This window comes from Perca flavescens, chromosome 22, assembly GCF_004354835.1.
Source record: "Perca flavescens isolate YP-PL-M2 chromosome 22, PFLA_1.0, whole genome shotgun sequence".
In the NCBI taxonomy this organism is placed as follows: domain Eukaryota; kingdom Metazoa; phylum Chordata; class Actinopteri; order Perciformes; family Percidae; genus Perca; species Perca flavescens.
This window is the reverse complement of record NC_041352.1, coordinates 14677107-14691172: the sequence shown is the minus strand read 5'-3', so window position 1 is coordinate 14691172 and position 14066 is coordinate 14677107. Positions and strand designations below refer to the sequence as shown.

Here is a 14066-nt window from a genome sequence, read left to right as displayed (position 1 = left end):
TTTATAGAAACAATTTTGCCATCTGTTGCGATTAATATTTTTTGCAATACTTCCACTTTTGTTGTTAATTTCCTAGAAACACTGCCAGCAGTCAGAGAAGGAATGTAACTGTTGCTTCCCATTGTGGTGTGTGGATATATAAATATAGCAAATGTAACAGCCAACTGGTTCATCAGGTTCTATCCTGTATATATGAATCAAAATTAAAAGAAAAAAAAAACAAACATAACACATGGAGAGCAAACTGCTGATGAAGAAGAGCAGCAGGTACCTGTTGTCAGAAAACAAGTGTGTGTGTTTTAGAAATGTGGATGGTATTTATTGCAACAACTATTGTGAAAAGCGGTGGTTACTGTGGCTACAGTGTTGAGATAAAGTTTGAGTAGGATAGAAGTTGTTGAAAAACTACATCAGGTGTTAAGACTGACAAACCTTGCAAAATGTAGTGTTTTATGATCATCGCATTAAGGTCTACTCAGGCTGTCAGCAGAGAAATTGTTAATTTCTTTACCCTTACAATTTCAGTGTGAGAAGCGGTCAACAAAACCTGAAATTTTCTTGACAAGCACAAGACGCTGTAGTGACTACGTTACCTCGATTTGCATCTTGAGGTGCGTCTTGAAGTGGGAGAGCAGAGTGAGGAAAATGGAGAGTGAGAGTTCGAAGACCTCAGGCACGGAGGAGACACCATTCTTGGACAGGGCCACACACAGGTACTGCTTGATGGCATTGATGAACATCTCGTTGGTCTTGAAGATGGGCCCGGCGTTCTGCAGGATGGATAGGAGCAGCTGGAGGGACAAGACCTTCGAACGCAGCTCATGGGACCTGAGGTAGTGGGGGGGGGATCAGAGGAGGAAGTTCAAGCACTCTTTCCATGGGACTATTTGTGTATAGGCAGGGGAAAATAATGATAAGACACAGTACTGGTATTATCATGAGATCAGTCTGAATATTTCAATAAGAGGGAAAAGACTGACTGTGTGTATTTTTGTGCATAAAGTGCAGGTCCTTGTCTGTATCTTTTTTCCAGCCATCTGTTCAAGACTCTGAGAACACATTGTCCAATCGAATGAGCATTAACATTTCAGACGTACAATACATTCAGCGCGGGAAAAACAAAGTCTCGCTAAAACCAAGTACTTATAGGCAAATTATCTATCCTTTTAAGAAAAGTTACACCTCAAAGAAACAGCAGCGTAATGCACACTGAGACCACATAATACTGTATTTCTCAATCTGAGAGTAAAAATCTTCAACAGTCATCACAGAAATGCTAACGTAACTAAATCAAAGCTCCTCTGTGTGTGGAGCCTCAGCTTGTCTGAACTGTTTTTCTGCTGCAGCAGGACAGAAGAACTGGACTTAAAAAAAAAAAAAAAAAAAAAAAAAAAAAGAAAAAATTATTATTAGTAATATACGTATTGTGTTTATGTGAAACTATTAAAAGTAAAATATGTATATTATTGTCATTTATACATTTAGTAATGGTAACAGGATGCAGAAATAAATCTAAAGCCAAAGTGTTGCATAAAAGACATTACCCATAATTCTACAGAACAGGAGAGATGACATCGTTTGTTGTGTGAGATCAATCAAACTACACTTCATGCCTTTTCATTTTGATGACTTAACTAAACAGAGTACGGTAAAGATTACACAGAGAGAATAATGTCAGATTTGACAAATATCCGATGTGGCCCTGGTCAAGATGATTTATCCATATTTAATACATTTACGACTTCTACACTTGTTTGGGGGACAGCGTTGTGTTGTACGTGTACCTATACCGTAAAAATCATCATAGATGTCCCATAACCGGCATATAATAATCCCTCTTGAGACCAGATGTGTACCCTCTGGTCCACCATGAAGATGCAAAGTACTTTCTGATAGTTAAGGTAATAGCAATGCAGCTTTTCCACCTGTGTGTTGTGCTGTATGTGTGTTGACGTGGCCTTCATCTCACTCACTCACACACACACACACTTCATTTTCCAACACTAAAATAAATACAAAAGTAAACAAATATTAGTCACCCCACAGGCACTGTGTAAATTGAGTTATACACAGAAACCAGATGCAGGAAATTATGTTTCACAAAAGCTATTGGTATCAGGATGAGCCAATTTGGCAAAACCAGAGCGTGGTCAGAAGTAATAACGAATGATGGTAAAATCAAATTAATGTTCCCCTTTCTGGTGCTTTGAAAAAGGGAAACATTTAAAAAAGGTATTCATGAAACAAGGAAGTGATTTAGAAAATGCTGAGCGATGCCTCATTGTCTCCTTCATCACCATTTATCAAAACACTACCGTGATCACTTGAACCATCCTCATTTTAAACCATGACTCACGTCTATTCTTATACCAACACACTCGCACAGAATCCTAACTGAGGCAATAGAGCCATTTAACAAGATTTTCAGAATAAAACGCAACTTTCCACTTTTGGTGTGCTTAGGAGCAAAAGCTGGAAAATATCTAAATGACAAAGAACAATGTATGTTACTGAGGTTATCTCTTAGTCAAATTACAGTCTGTTTCTACACCTTCTGATCATAATTATTCAATTGTGTTAAAGTATATATATATGACTTTTTGTGCACAATAATTCTTTCACTTGGCTGATCAAGCAAATAATACTGATAACCCATTGTTGTACACTACATGGAATTAATGCTTACTTGGGATCAGGTGGTCCATCTGACAGCGGTTTCATTGACAGCTTGCAGAGTGAGCGAAAGACTAGAAAGGCATCTTTCTGGAGGATGTGGGAGAACTTTGCACCTGGCGGCTGGCCCGGCGCTGCTCCTGACTCCTACAGAGAAACAAAAACAGTCAAATCAGTGTGAAGTTAGCAACATCTTCTTTTACTGAATCTCAGCCTACTACACATACAAAGTGTATGATTAAAAGCCTCCAGGTCTATTAGATTGGTTAAACCTTGATCACTGAGGAGTGCAATCAACAATGATTGGGGACTTCATATACAGCTGAAAAGAAGGGCGATTATATAAAACATTTCAGAAAATGTATTCAGCTTAATTAACGAAACTGGATTTAGTAGTCCTAACAGTGAAAGTCTTTTTCATTATTTTGTCTTTTGATTAAATCAAGTTGTTCATTATGCTCCGACTGTCAGCCAGTACAGCTATTCAGCAGGGCCAAAATGTTACATCATAAACAAGAATTACATATTTTTGAAAATGGGGATGAACTTCAGCCAAGAATCATAACACATATTATATGTGAAACACATAAAAAAAAAAAAAGATTTTCTGTGTACTTTGTTTGTCACTTATTTTTATTTAAACCAGCAAAAACGTAATAACTCTGGCCCGTGCTTTACCTGAGTGTCATTGGACGAGAGAGACAGTCTGTCATCAGGCAGCGAGGGGGTGAAGCTGGCAGAAATAGGCGTGCCGGGAATGCCGTTGGCATGGACGTGCTCGCTGTCGCTACCCAGGGTGCCCTCGTCCTCGAGGGAGCTCTGGGTGCCCTCTGTCGGCGCTTCAGTCGGCTCCGACTCTGCTGGCTCGCCATCGCCGCCGGACTCCTTGGTGTCAGAGCAGAGGTTTGTGGGGTCCAAGCAGTGCGCTGTGGTGATGACAGAGCAGGGAGGAGTTGGATTGACAGGGCTGAAACATTGATCTCTAGTCTCAATATGAAGATACTTAAAACACCCTGAAACAACATGACCGGCAAGGCAACATTAAACCGTCACATCTTAATCTGGAGTTGTATGATGTAGACTTGAAACAAAAATAAAGAAAATGCAAGTGGCACATCAGTAAACGGCATGTTCAACAGCATTTTAGGTTAAAAAAAGGATACTGGAGTGCATTTCTCCTCAATGTTCCTCCCGACCATTAAAGTTTGTAAAATTGCTGCTTTTTTTACAGCCAGAAAAAAAAAAAGCCTTCTTTTAAATTTGTGAGTGCTTTGCCTTCTTTTTGTCAGCATCAAAAGGGAACTTCAGGGAACTTCACATGACTTAAAATTATAGTGTAGCTTCTCAGGAACTATTTCTTAGCAGAGCGGGGTTTAGAGACTATTGCCTCTCAGTTTTACATAAAAAAAAATTCTCAGATTCACAAAAAGCAGGTACAAAATGACACAGGTATTTGGTGGGAATTCAAAAAACCTGTATTCTATAGCAAACTGAAATGGGAGCTCATTAGAGCTGCCTGGGACAAAGAGCAAAGGGGGTAGTTGTGGCTGAAGTACTTGAACTTGCTGTTCATTGAGCTGCTAATGCACCATGACAAACACTCCCCCTTGATAGTTACTCTAAGGTGGGTTGAACAAGTAATCCTTTCTTTTGTCTGTGTGCTTTTATTTCCTTCAAAAATAGTTAAATGACTCCTACAACATTAACAATAGAAATGTGTTTATCAATTAAGATTATTTTAGGACACTCACAATAATAAGCCACTGCCTTTGAATTTTATTATTTCATATATGTATATATATTTTACTCCATACATTATAGAACACATCTCACCTCCTGCAACAGTATTGACCACCTCCTGCAGAATACTATGGACGATTTCCTGAGCTTTCTCCTCATAGTTTGGGGTCCCCTCGTCCTCCTGCTCACCTGCCTCTGGATGCTGCTGGGCTGCTGCTGTTGCACAGACACACAGACACACAGACACACACAGACACACACACACAGACACACACACACACACACACAGACACACACACATTAAGAAAACACACCTTCTTTGTTGACTAAAAAGATGCAGAAAACAATCAACACATCCTTTCTGCCTTAAAATTTGAATTAAAATTTAAAAAGTAATAATATGTGATCCTAAACAGTGGCTGTAGCGGTTTATCAAGTGTGTGTATGGAGCCCTAATTACTTTAAAGTCACAATTAAATGGCATTCGTCATTACTTTGCTTCTGATTATTTCATTTTTAACTTGTTAAAAACAAGATATTGGGGAAGAAGATACTGTAAGATGTGGAGGGTCAAGTCATTTTGGTCATTATAGTACTTTTATCTTTGTCTGTTGGTAGACCAAAGGAAAAACAATTAAGGAAAATCAGGATACAGAATATAAAAATACAGGACAATAAAATTAATCATTGTGCGCAGCCTTACTCTGTGCTGCTGCGGTGGCTTGATCTGCCTCAGTCTGTTCATTTTCAGCCACACAGAAATCAGAACCATTTTCTGGATCTGGGCTCTCGTAGACGGGCCCCTGCTCTCCCTGCTCTTCTTGCTCCCTCTGCTCCTCCTGCTCCCCAGACACAGACCTGCTGCTGCCTTCTGGGGCGGGTGTTGAGGGGGTGGACGGGCTGGATGGGATGGTGATGCTGGGAGTTGGAGGAGTGACGGGCCCGTTGGCCTCCTGGGACAGACTCTTGGCCGGCGGGTGGATGTGAGCTTGGAGCTGGGGGGAGTCTGGCTCACTTTGCTGGGTAACCGGGGAGTGCTGCCGGTGCCGCTCTCTCTCCAGCTGCTTTGCTTCCTGCAGCTGCACGCACACACACACACAAAACAATAAAAACAAAAAACACACATACACAGACAGTACACACAAAGAAACAACAAAAGCATTCATCAAGCAAGCACATACAACACACACATAGGCACACACAGAAAAGGTACAGGTTAATAATATGTAAACAAACCCATAATAGAAATTACAAGTTTGAACAACCTGTCTAGATTCCCTGAGGGCTCACTGAACCCAAAGCAGAGCCACAACACTTCCAGATGTCAAAGCAGAGAGGCAAAGACAACAATTCTTAGATTATTGTAAAATATTTTTTAACATCTAGAGCGTCAGCATACATTAGATGTGTGTTCTTATGGAAATGTATATGAATACACACTCACTGAGAAGTAGGACATGCTACTAAAACAGCGATGAGACAAACTTTGTGGAATCGATTCATGCTGGCTGGTGTGAACTGGGTCTTTTTTAGACGGCTGGTGGCAGAAGATATTTCTGATGGAAAATGGCTCATACAGCTATGTTCTGCCTGATGCGTCATGGCTGACATGTGTTACCACTGCTTCTGATATGGAGTACTGGAAAGTGTTGCTATGCTTTAGCTTGGTAGGCCATGAGCTAAAAGTGGGTCACAAGACATTTGCAAACGGTTGTGGCCATAAGAATATGTGATGTTAGTGAATATTGAGTTATCTTAGATTGCTTCATGGCAGAGGTAAAGTTTGCTTTTGAGAAAAGTTAAACTATCTCTACTGCTTATCTCAGAGGGAAAAATTCTATGCACATGTTACACACTTCACTATTTCATGGCAAACACCGGTACAAGTTCCAAAAGAGAGAGCAAACAATCACAAGCAGTGGAGGTTCTCTCAGCCAAGCTAAATTAACAGCAGCCCATGGTGCATTTTCAATCCAAGTGCATTTGTAGATTTGTTGGGCATAAATGGTAAAAAGGAAAAGAAAACAAATTATAGACTTGAGTGACTCAAAGAGAAAAAGCACAGTAACTAAATAGAGGTATGGGTTACAGATGGAAATAAATGACACATTTACAAAACAGTGGTGACAGATTGCGATCCTTCTATCTACAGCCGACGAGCTTTTCAATAAATAACTGTAATTAACAGTATAAATCTGCCAAGTGCAGGGAAACTGGAGATAGTCAGTAGTGTGTCTCAACTCCCTTTCTAGCCACAAGTCATCATTATACAATATGTTTTATGCGGTTTCCTCATAGAAAGTTTATTTTTTCTCCCACAAATTAAAGACTGCATTTCACATTACTTCATACACAAACTCCTTTTATTAAACCCATTATGTCTTGTTTTTGTAACCACACTTCCCGAAGCTGTTCGACTCCAATTAAATGAGCCCTGCTGCTATTGTCACATTTAAATGTAAGCAACTTAATTCCATGACACAGCATTCTGAATGAAACAATTAGTATTGAATGTGAGCAACCGTAACAAGGCCAGACGACGCACCTTGGCTGGAGGGGACAGGCGAGGCAGCGCAAACAAACTAAGCTCATTATTTAAATGCCACCTCAGTCGGATAGTGAAGGCTGACTGTGTGAGTTAGTGTGCGTGTGTGTGATCATACCATGCTGAGCTGCAGTCAGGAGGATACATCTACACATTAACAGAGTGGATCTCCCTGTGCAGCAGCACAACGCTACACAAGCTGTGACAACACAACAATAGGCCTCTGCCTCAAAGTCTGCCTTGTCTCTCTATCTCTATCTCTACCCCTGACTGCTTCTTTATAATTCTCCATCTGTGTCTGACTCAATACCAGTCGCTCATTGTTCTAAAAGAACTGCATTAGGCCTTTGGAGAAAGAAAACATAACAAAAAGCTGTCAGGAATGAGACAGGCGTAGCTGACCTGCGATAACACATTTACCCACGCTCCGGTCTGAATGTGAACTAAGATGTAAATTGGTGCAGGAAAACGAGATGATGTGTAGGCAAGTCAACAAAATAAGCCACAGCAAGCATAGGGTGGAAAAAAGTACACAGCATACCTGCTCATGTGCAGTGTAGGAGCAAAGGAAGAGAACGGATGAGTAACATGAATGGATGAGGAGGAAAAAAAGCGCAAACACAGACACACAGAGAAGAGTTTGAGAGTTCTGATCAGGCAAGTCACGGCAATCCTGCACGCTTTACCTGGCGGTCACGCTTTCTGGAGGCCAGAGACCAAGATAGCTTGTGATTTGTAAGCTATATGTCCAAAAGGAAGGGGAAGGGAGGCAGGTGAGGAGGGGAAAAAGTGTCATTCAAAAAGAAAAAGATGACATTAGAGCAAGCTTTTGTTTTGAAGGCAACACCTAAAATGTCCCTCTGGACACAAAGCAAACAGTAGACTTTAATGAAATCAGGAAAAGGTGGTTCGAGTAAACCATCAAGCTGGAAGCTTTCCCACAAAATCCTTATATTACAATCCGATCTGACCCCATGTCACAACGGTTTTGTATACTTCTAATTTGTTGCAGAATTATTAACTGCAACCTCGTAGATTTTTGAGTCTTACAATTTGCTACATTGGCTTTTGTTAGTGTCAAATTCCATCAGATAATGACTGAAGGGAGGAGTTACCCTCTCTCTCTCTCTCTCTCTCACACTTGTGTGTGTCTTTCTACATAAACAGGAATATGTGTTAGAAGTGAATGTTTCCAGACGGTGGGACATACTGCTTGATTCTCCATGCGCGCGAAGATGACATTGAGCATCTGTGTGAGCGTGGCCTTGGCTGTGGTCTGGTTGATGAGGTTCTTGCTGGCCAGGTAGATGTTGTAACACGTGCGGACAGCCTGCAGCACAGTGCCCTCGTGGATTTCTATGTGCTGGGAGGTCACAGCTGTTAACAGAGCCTGGAGTAAAGGAGGGAAGATAGGAGGTGTCAAAGTGGCAGAGGCGGGTTGAGCTGAGCATCAAACTGATAGCTGTGCTTTAAAAAAAAAAAAAAAAAAAAAAAAAAAAAAAATATCTTGTACAAGGCAATACTTTGTTTGACAGTGAGTGCAGGAAATCCTGTAACTGGTTGATTTGGGCCAGCTGATGTCAATATGTCTCTAAGGCCTTTTTATACACATGTGCTTCACTCCATAAATGCTCTGGACATTTTATACATCAGTGTCACATTATAAACAGTCCTGAATCTTTTGACAAGTCCTGCTGGTATTTTACCTGCTCGGGACCTGGTTAACACTTTCAAAAAAGTCCTCTCAGAAACAGACACTGCAAGTGATTCACACTTGCAGTGTCTGTTTCTCAGAGAACTTTTTTTCCACCATAGTGCAGCACCACAAAAGACCACAAGAAATATCATCAGTCATTCATACCAAGTGCTTACGGGATACAAATCCAGCAACACACATTCAGCTACAAAATAAAAGTAAAATAGGAACTTAAAAAAAAAACGTTTTTAAATTGTAAACATTGCAGCAGTATTACAATTCCTATCTCACGGATGATGAAATTGATGAACACATTTCATGGGTTTATGGGGGATTTGAAGCTTCCAGCCAACAATGTCTATGATCTGCAATCAAGCTATGATGATGAACAGCCATTCAACACTAAATAAAATCTAAAATCTATTATTCAGGCAGCTTTTGCAAACTGTGAGTGCTTCTTCTACCTGGGTGGCAACATGTTCCAACTCATTGCCATTTTCCAGCAGTGACGACAAAACAAACCAACCCATCCATCTAGAGTAATCAAAAGGATATTTTTGTGTATGCATTTTCTCAGGCCAGGTCATAGTAGGGGACACTTTAGTCAGTGACCTTTATATTACACTTTTTATTTGGTGTGTGTGCGGAGGATAGGCAAAATGTCTGCAGTGTACTACAATCTCCACTCCACATTTTAATTGCCTAGTTAAGGCTTTTCTCACAGTAAATGAACACATTTGTAACATAATTACACACCAACTAAATTACTGATTCATAAGATGAAACAATGTTTGTCTTAAAATGCAGCCACTAATAGTGTTGTTAATGAATTTAATTTAATATCAATAAAACTGACTTCATATCAAAGTGACACGAAGATTCAGCAATCTGCTTTTGAGAAATATTTTATTGTGAAAGTTCTAAAGTCGGTTTAGTATCTGTGTAACTGTGGTGTTTCAGAGGAGGTGGACAGCAGCACACCTTAATAATCTGTAGTTGCACGCCCTCATCAGTCTGCGGCCCTTGGAAACAGGCGCAGATGGTCTCGATGATCCGGTCGATGAGCTTCTTGCCCGGAGCCGTGCTGTCCGGGGCGCTGCCCGTCAGGTGGCCATACGCTATCAGCTTCTACAAAGCACAAACATATGTTAACATTTAGAATACGTGTCATGACACAATGACCCTATTAAAAATATTTCTGCTTAAAATGTTTATTTTTGTTGTTGTTGCTGCTTAACACGACTTGGTCGAGGTAGGCATAAGATCTCAGGGCAAACATTTGGGGCTCTGCAGTCCAACGTGTCCTGCCACTGACCTGTAAACAGTCGAGCGAGGTGATGACGATGCGGGGACATTTGGACTGACATGCCAGCTCAAACGGCAAGAAGTACTTGTCGGCTTCAATGAAGTTGGTCTTTGATTTGATTGGCGGTAAAGTGCTGGAACCCGATTTGCCGTCTCCACTGGGCGGACTAGGAACGAACAATACAGAAAAAAAAGAGATGGAGACTGTAAGATAAACACAGCGATCACATGGTCCAGTCTGTCAACTGGAGTCTCTAGAAAATAAGCAGGGTTAAAAAAAATCTGCCTGACACACTCCCCTTGACATCCAGGCACTACTAACTAAAAGTGAGTGCAAAGAATGGCATGCTTCACTGTAGACAACAACCTCCAACATCCTGTACCTCTGGGAAAATGCAGAGTAACAAAATCTTTATTACACTGAGTTTAATGTAGTGCCTGACTGCTTCAAATTTTTCACTTGAGGGGAAGGGGGGTACTAATCCCAGAGGTTTGTTATTCAGGCTTTGCCATGTGTTCATGCTGACAAAGCATATCCTGGCCTTAAATCAAACGATACATTGATTTCTTTCTGAATTTTTAAAGACCAGAGACACAGAAATAAAATATGGACCATTGCTTTTCAGCAGCTATGTGTCTATAGCATCCCCAAGCACAACCACCACACCCAGACTCCACTAGCTGGAATAAGAGAAGAACAGAGAAAGGGAGGGAGGGAGGCAGAGGGCCAAAGGAGGAGGGAGGGAGACAGATAAAGAAGGAGGGGTTGCATTGTTTATGTCTTGGCAATGAAAAAGGATGACTTCAGCTTTTTTTTTTTTTTAGAAGGACAACCTCACAGAGTATAGCAGGGCACGATCACTGGGAGAAACAGAAGAAGAGAGGAAGGATGGAGTGGAGAGGAAGTGCCTTGTGAAGGACAGGGAGAAAATATTATAAAGAGAGCTATTTGGAAACAAAAGAGGAAACAGACATTGAGAAGCATGAATTTAAAGAAATTAGAGCGGGATCAAGAGATCACAGAGCGAAACAGAAGAATAGAGGAAGAGTGGAGAGCTTAGTTAAAGAAGGGAACAAAAAAAAATTATCACAAGAAATATCAGAAAACAATAGAGTAAACAGGCATTGAGTACCAAAAATTATGGAGAGGGAAAGTCACAGCACAAATATATGCATAGAATTATAAAAAATAAAAATAAATGAAACTCTTAAGACAGCCTTCTGGACAACAAGAATAAAGTGGAGCTGTAATTCAGCAAAGAGCATCCACTCCGCTGGCTCATCAGCATGGTCTGACCCAGTCTCCATCTCTCTCGGCTCTTCTCCACTGGCTTATCCCTGGTTTCCCTGCTTAATGTCAGCTGGCCTGCTCTCTCCCTTATAATCTGCCTAACGTCACGCTTAGCCTGCTTGTAAAATATAATATGGCCATTAACTGGGTTTTAGTCAGACGGCAAGGTCGATATCTACGACTCCCTGGTGCCATTGTGGGGTGCTGCATTTGAAGCTTAGTGGCTTTTATTTTGTCAGGGAAGGGACGACAGATTAATATAATATCTATATCTTGATTAGAGCAGCAAAAAAATAATCGATTAGTTGTCAATATTAAATTAACTAACACATTAATTCACTGTTTTGAGAATCGATTAATCGGTTTGAGTAATTTTTTAAGAAAAAAAAACAACTAAGTTTTCGGATTCCAGCTTTTTAAATTTAAATATTCTCTAGTTTCTTCACTCCTCTGTGACAGTAAACTGAATGTCTTTGAGTTGTGGACAAAACAAGACATTTGAGGACGTCATCTTGTGCTTTGGGAAACACCGTTCACATTTTTCACCATTTTTGGACATTTTATAGACCAAACAACTAATCAATTTCTCAAGACAATAATCAACAGATTAATAGACAATGAAAATAATCGTCAGTTGCAGCCATAATCTTGATCTTAATCTTAATCTTTCCATTCTTTGTGCTAAACTACGGTATGCTACCCGCCTGCTGGCTGTAGCTTCATTGTTAGCGGACAGATACGAGTAATATATAATAATCTCATCCAACTCTTGGCAAGAAAGCGATTTCCCCAAATGTCTAACTATTCCTTTTACTGTACTTGTTTAAAGCCAACATAAATAACATCTACACTTGATCTACTAATGAAGACTGTGATACAGCTGAAAGCTCCAAAACAAGCAAGTAAGTAGACTTTGAGTGCAGATGGTTTTGTAGATCTTAAAATGTTCTTTTTCTAACTTCTTTCGGTGTTTCACTATGGGGAATTGCCTTGGTGTGACCAATTATGGAAGCTCCAATGACACCACGTCTGTCCGTGACAGACCGGTCAAACTGTGCTAGGGCCACGCCCCCTCATATAATCACAGTCGACCAGCTCCTTATGAATCATTTCTCGCTTTCTTCCTGTGAAGAAACTATACTAAGCTCCCTCAGCGCTTCTAGGCTAGCTTGGTTGGATATCTGCTAAACAGTTCACAGACGGACCGTTAAAGAACTACGTCGCCGAACGCAGTCCCCGACCCAGTCTGGATTTGGTGAGTAAGTACTTCGCAAGAAGTTTTTACCTTGTGGTTACACAGTTTGAAAGCAGTGTCCGCGTCAAGGCGAACTGCTCTTCTGTCGGCTAATCGGTATTTGTTTATCGGTTGCTTAGCTGTTCAGAAAAGCGGATCAGCTGTTCGTTTCCTGGGCTACTCCCCATAAGGGCAAGCCATTGTCCTGCCAGAGGCTGTCCCACTGGATTGTGGAGGCCATATCATCGGCCTATGAGTGTAAAGGTTTGCAGGCCCCCCAGGGCCTGAAAGCTCATTCCACAAGGGGCATGGCCACTTCATGGGCCCTTTTCAGGGTTGTGTGAGTAAAGGGAATTTGTGCGGCGGCAAGCTGGGCTACGCCTCACACGTTTGTGAGATTTTACAGGCGGGACGTTTCCGGCTGTGCTGGAGGCTACGGTGCCGGGGCCAGTGGGACTCCTGGTTCAATAGGACTTTGGCTCCGGGAGATTCATGCAATCCAAGAGTGGTCTATATTTCCCATAGTGAAAAAAAGTTAGAAAAACAACTTTAGGTTACTTAACGTAATCCCGGTTCTTTGATAACAGAGTGAGGTGTTTCACCAACACATTTAGTTGAGCGCAGAGAGGAGCAGCGCGGAGCGAAAGAAAAGGAAAAAAGAGCAGAGCGGGGATAGAGGAAGACCGATAGAGACCGGAGAGACCCGTAACGTTGTTCTGAAACACTCGGCGGAGGCAGAGAAATCAGTACGACCTAAGTCATCCAAGGTGTGGGAGCATTTTACACTAAATCAATCAAAAACGTGTTCATTGCAAGATAAGCAAAAGCGACACGGCATGGCACGGGCGCACCACGGTGATGAGTCAGCACCTAAAACGTAAACATGTTCAACAGCAGGGTAAAGTCACTAGTCACCTACACTATCCTACTTCTGTTCCATTCTGAAGTGAGGAAGTAGCTCTTCTGGTGCTGCGGTTTACTCGTTATCTCGTTATCAAGCTGACTAGCATGACAAGCTAGCGTTAGCTCGGTAATAACCGTAATAAAGCAGGGGTGGTATACTTTGCAAGACTAAAGACACGGTTTTATTCACTCGCCTTTTTTGGCCCATTCATTTTTCAATCTGTTATGTATATTATGTGCTTTGTCCCATATCAGTTATTGTTGACATATATAGTGTGTGGTGTATAAACGAACTTAACTTGCACTTACTACAATGATGTAATAATGGTAATAATTTAATGAATAAGTGTGTGTCTGTCTGTCTGTCTGTCTGTATCTGCTATTTCGGTTACTTACCTTTACACAACTATTAACTAAAACAATAAGTATGTATGTATTGAGTTTATGTAAATTAATGCTTTTTTTTACCAGATTCATCAATTAATCGAAAAAATAATTGACAGATTAATCGATTATTAAAATAATCGTTAGTTGCAGCCCTAATCCTATCACATCAGATATTATTGATGTTGTCTTATTCCAAAACTCATGCACCTGTTCACACTCCCAGACCATGTGCAGGAAAGTTCAAGTTTGTTCAGGTTGACAGAACGTGCAATAGGGAGTATGAATGACTTTA

The 14066-nt window shown here is 40.9% G+C and overlaps 1 protein-coding gene across 4 annotated transcripts in view; it reads right to left on the bottom strand.

Annotated features, from left to right (window-relative positions):
* arfgef1 (ADP-ribosylation factor guanine nucleotide-exchange factor 1 (brefeldin A-inhibited)) overlaps positions 1 to 14066 on the bottom strand; it is a 56707-nt gene that overhangs the window by 18702 nt on the left and 23939 nt on the right. Inside the window, exons 4-12 of one of the 4 annotated variants that reach the window (XM_028569944.1) lie at positions 9970 to 10126; positions 9636 to 9782; positions 8169 to 8348; positions 7645 to 7698; positions 5117 to 5492; positions 4507 to 4629; positions 3352 to 3599; positions 2687 to 2820; positions 594 to 828 (exon numbers count right to left, since the gene is read on the bottom strand). In XM_028569944.1, coding sequence (XP_028425745.1) covers positions 594 to 828; positions 2687 to 2820; positions 3352 to 3599; positions 4507 to 4629; positions 5117 to 5492; positions 7645 to 7698; positions 8169 to 8348; positions 9636 to 9782; positions 9970 to 10126 — 1654 coding nt within the window. The remainder of the gene's footprint in view (positions 1 to 593; positions 829 to 2686; positions 2821 to 3351; positions 3600 to 4506; positions 4630 to 5116; positions 5493 to 7644; positions 7699 to 8168; positions 8349 to 9635; positions 9783 to 9969; positions 10127 to 14066) is intronic. The other 3 variants (XM_028569945.1, XM_028569946.1, XM_028569947.1) reach the window with 3 other exon arrangements.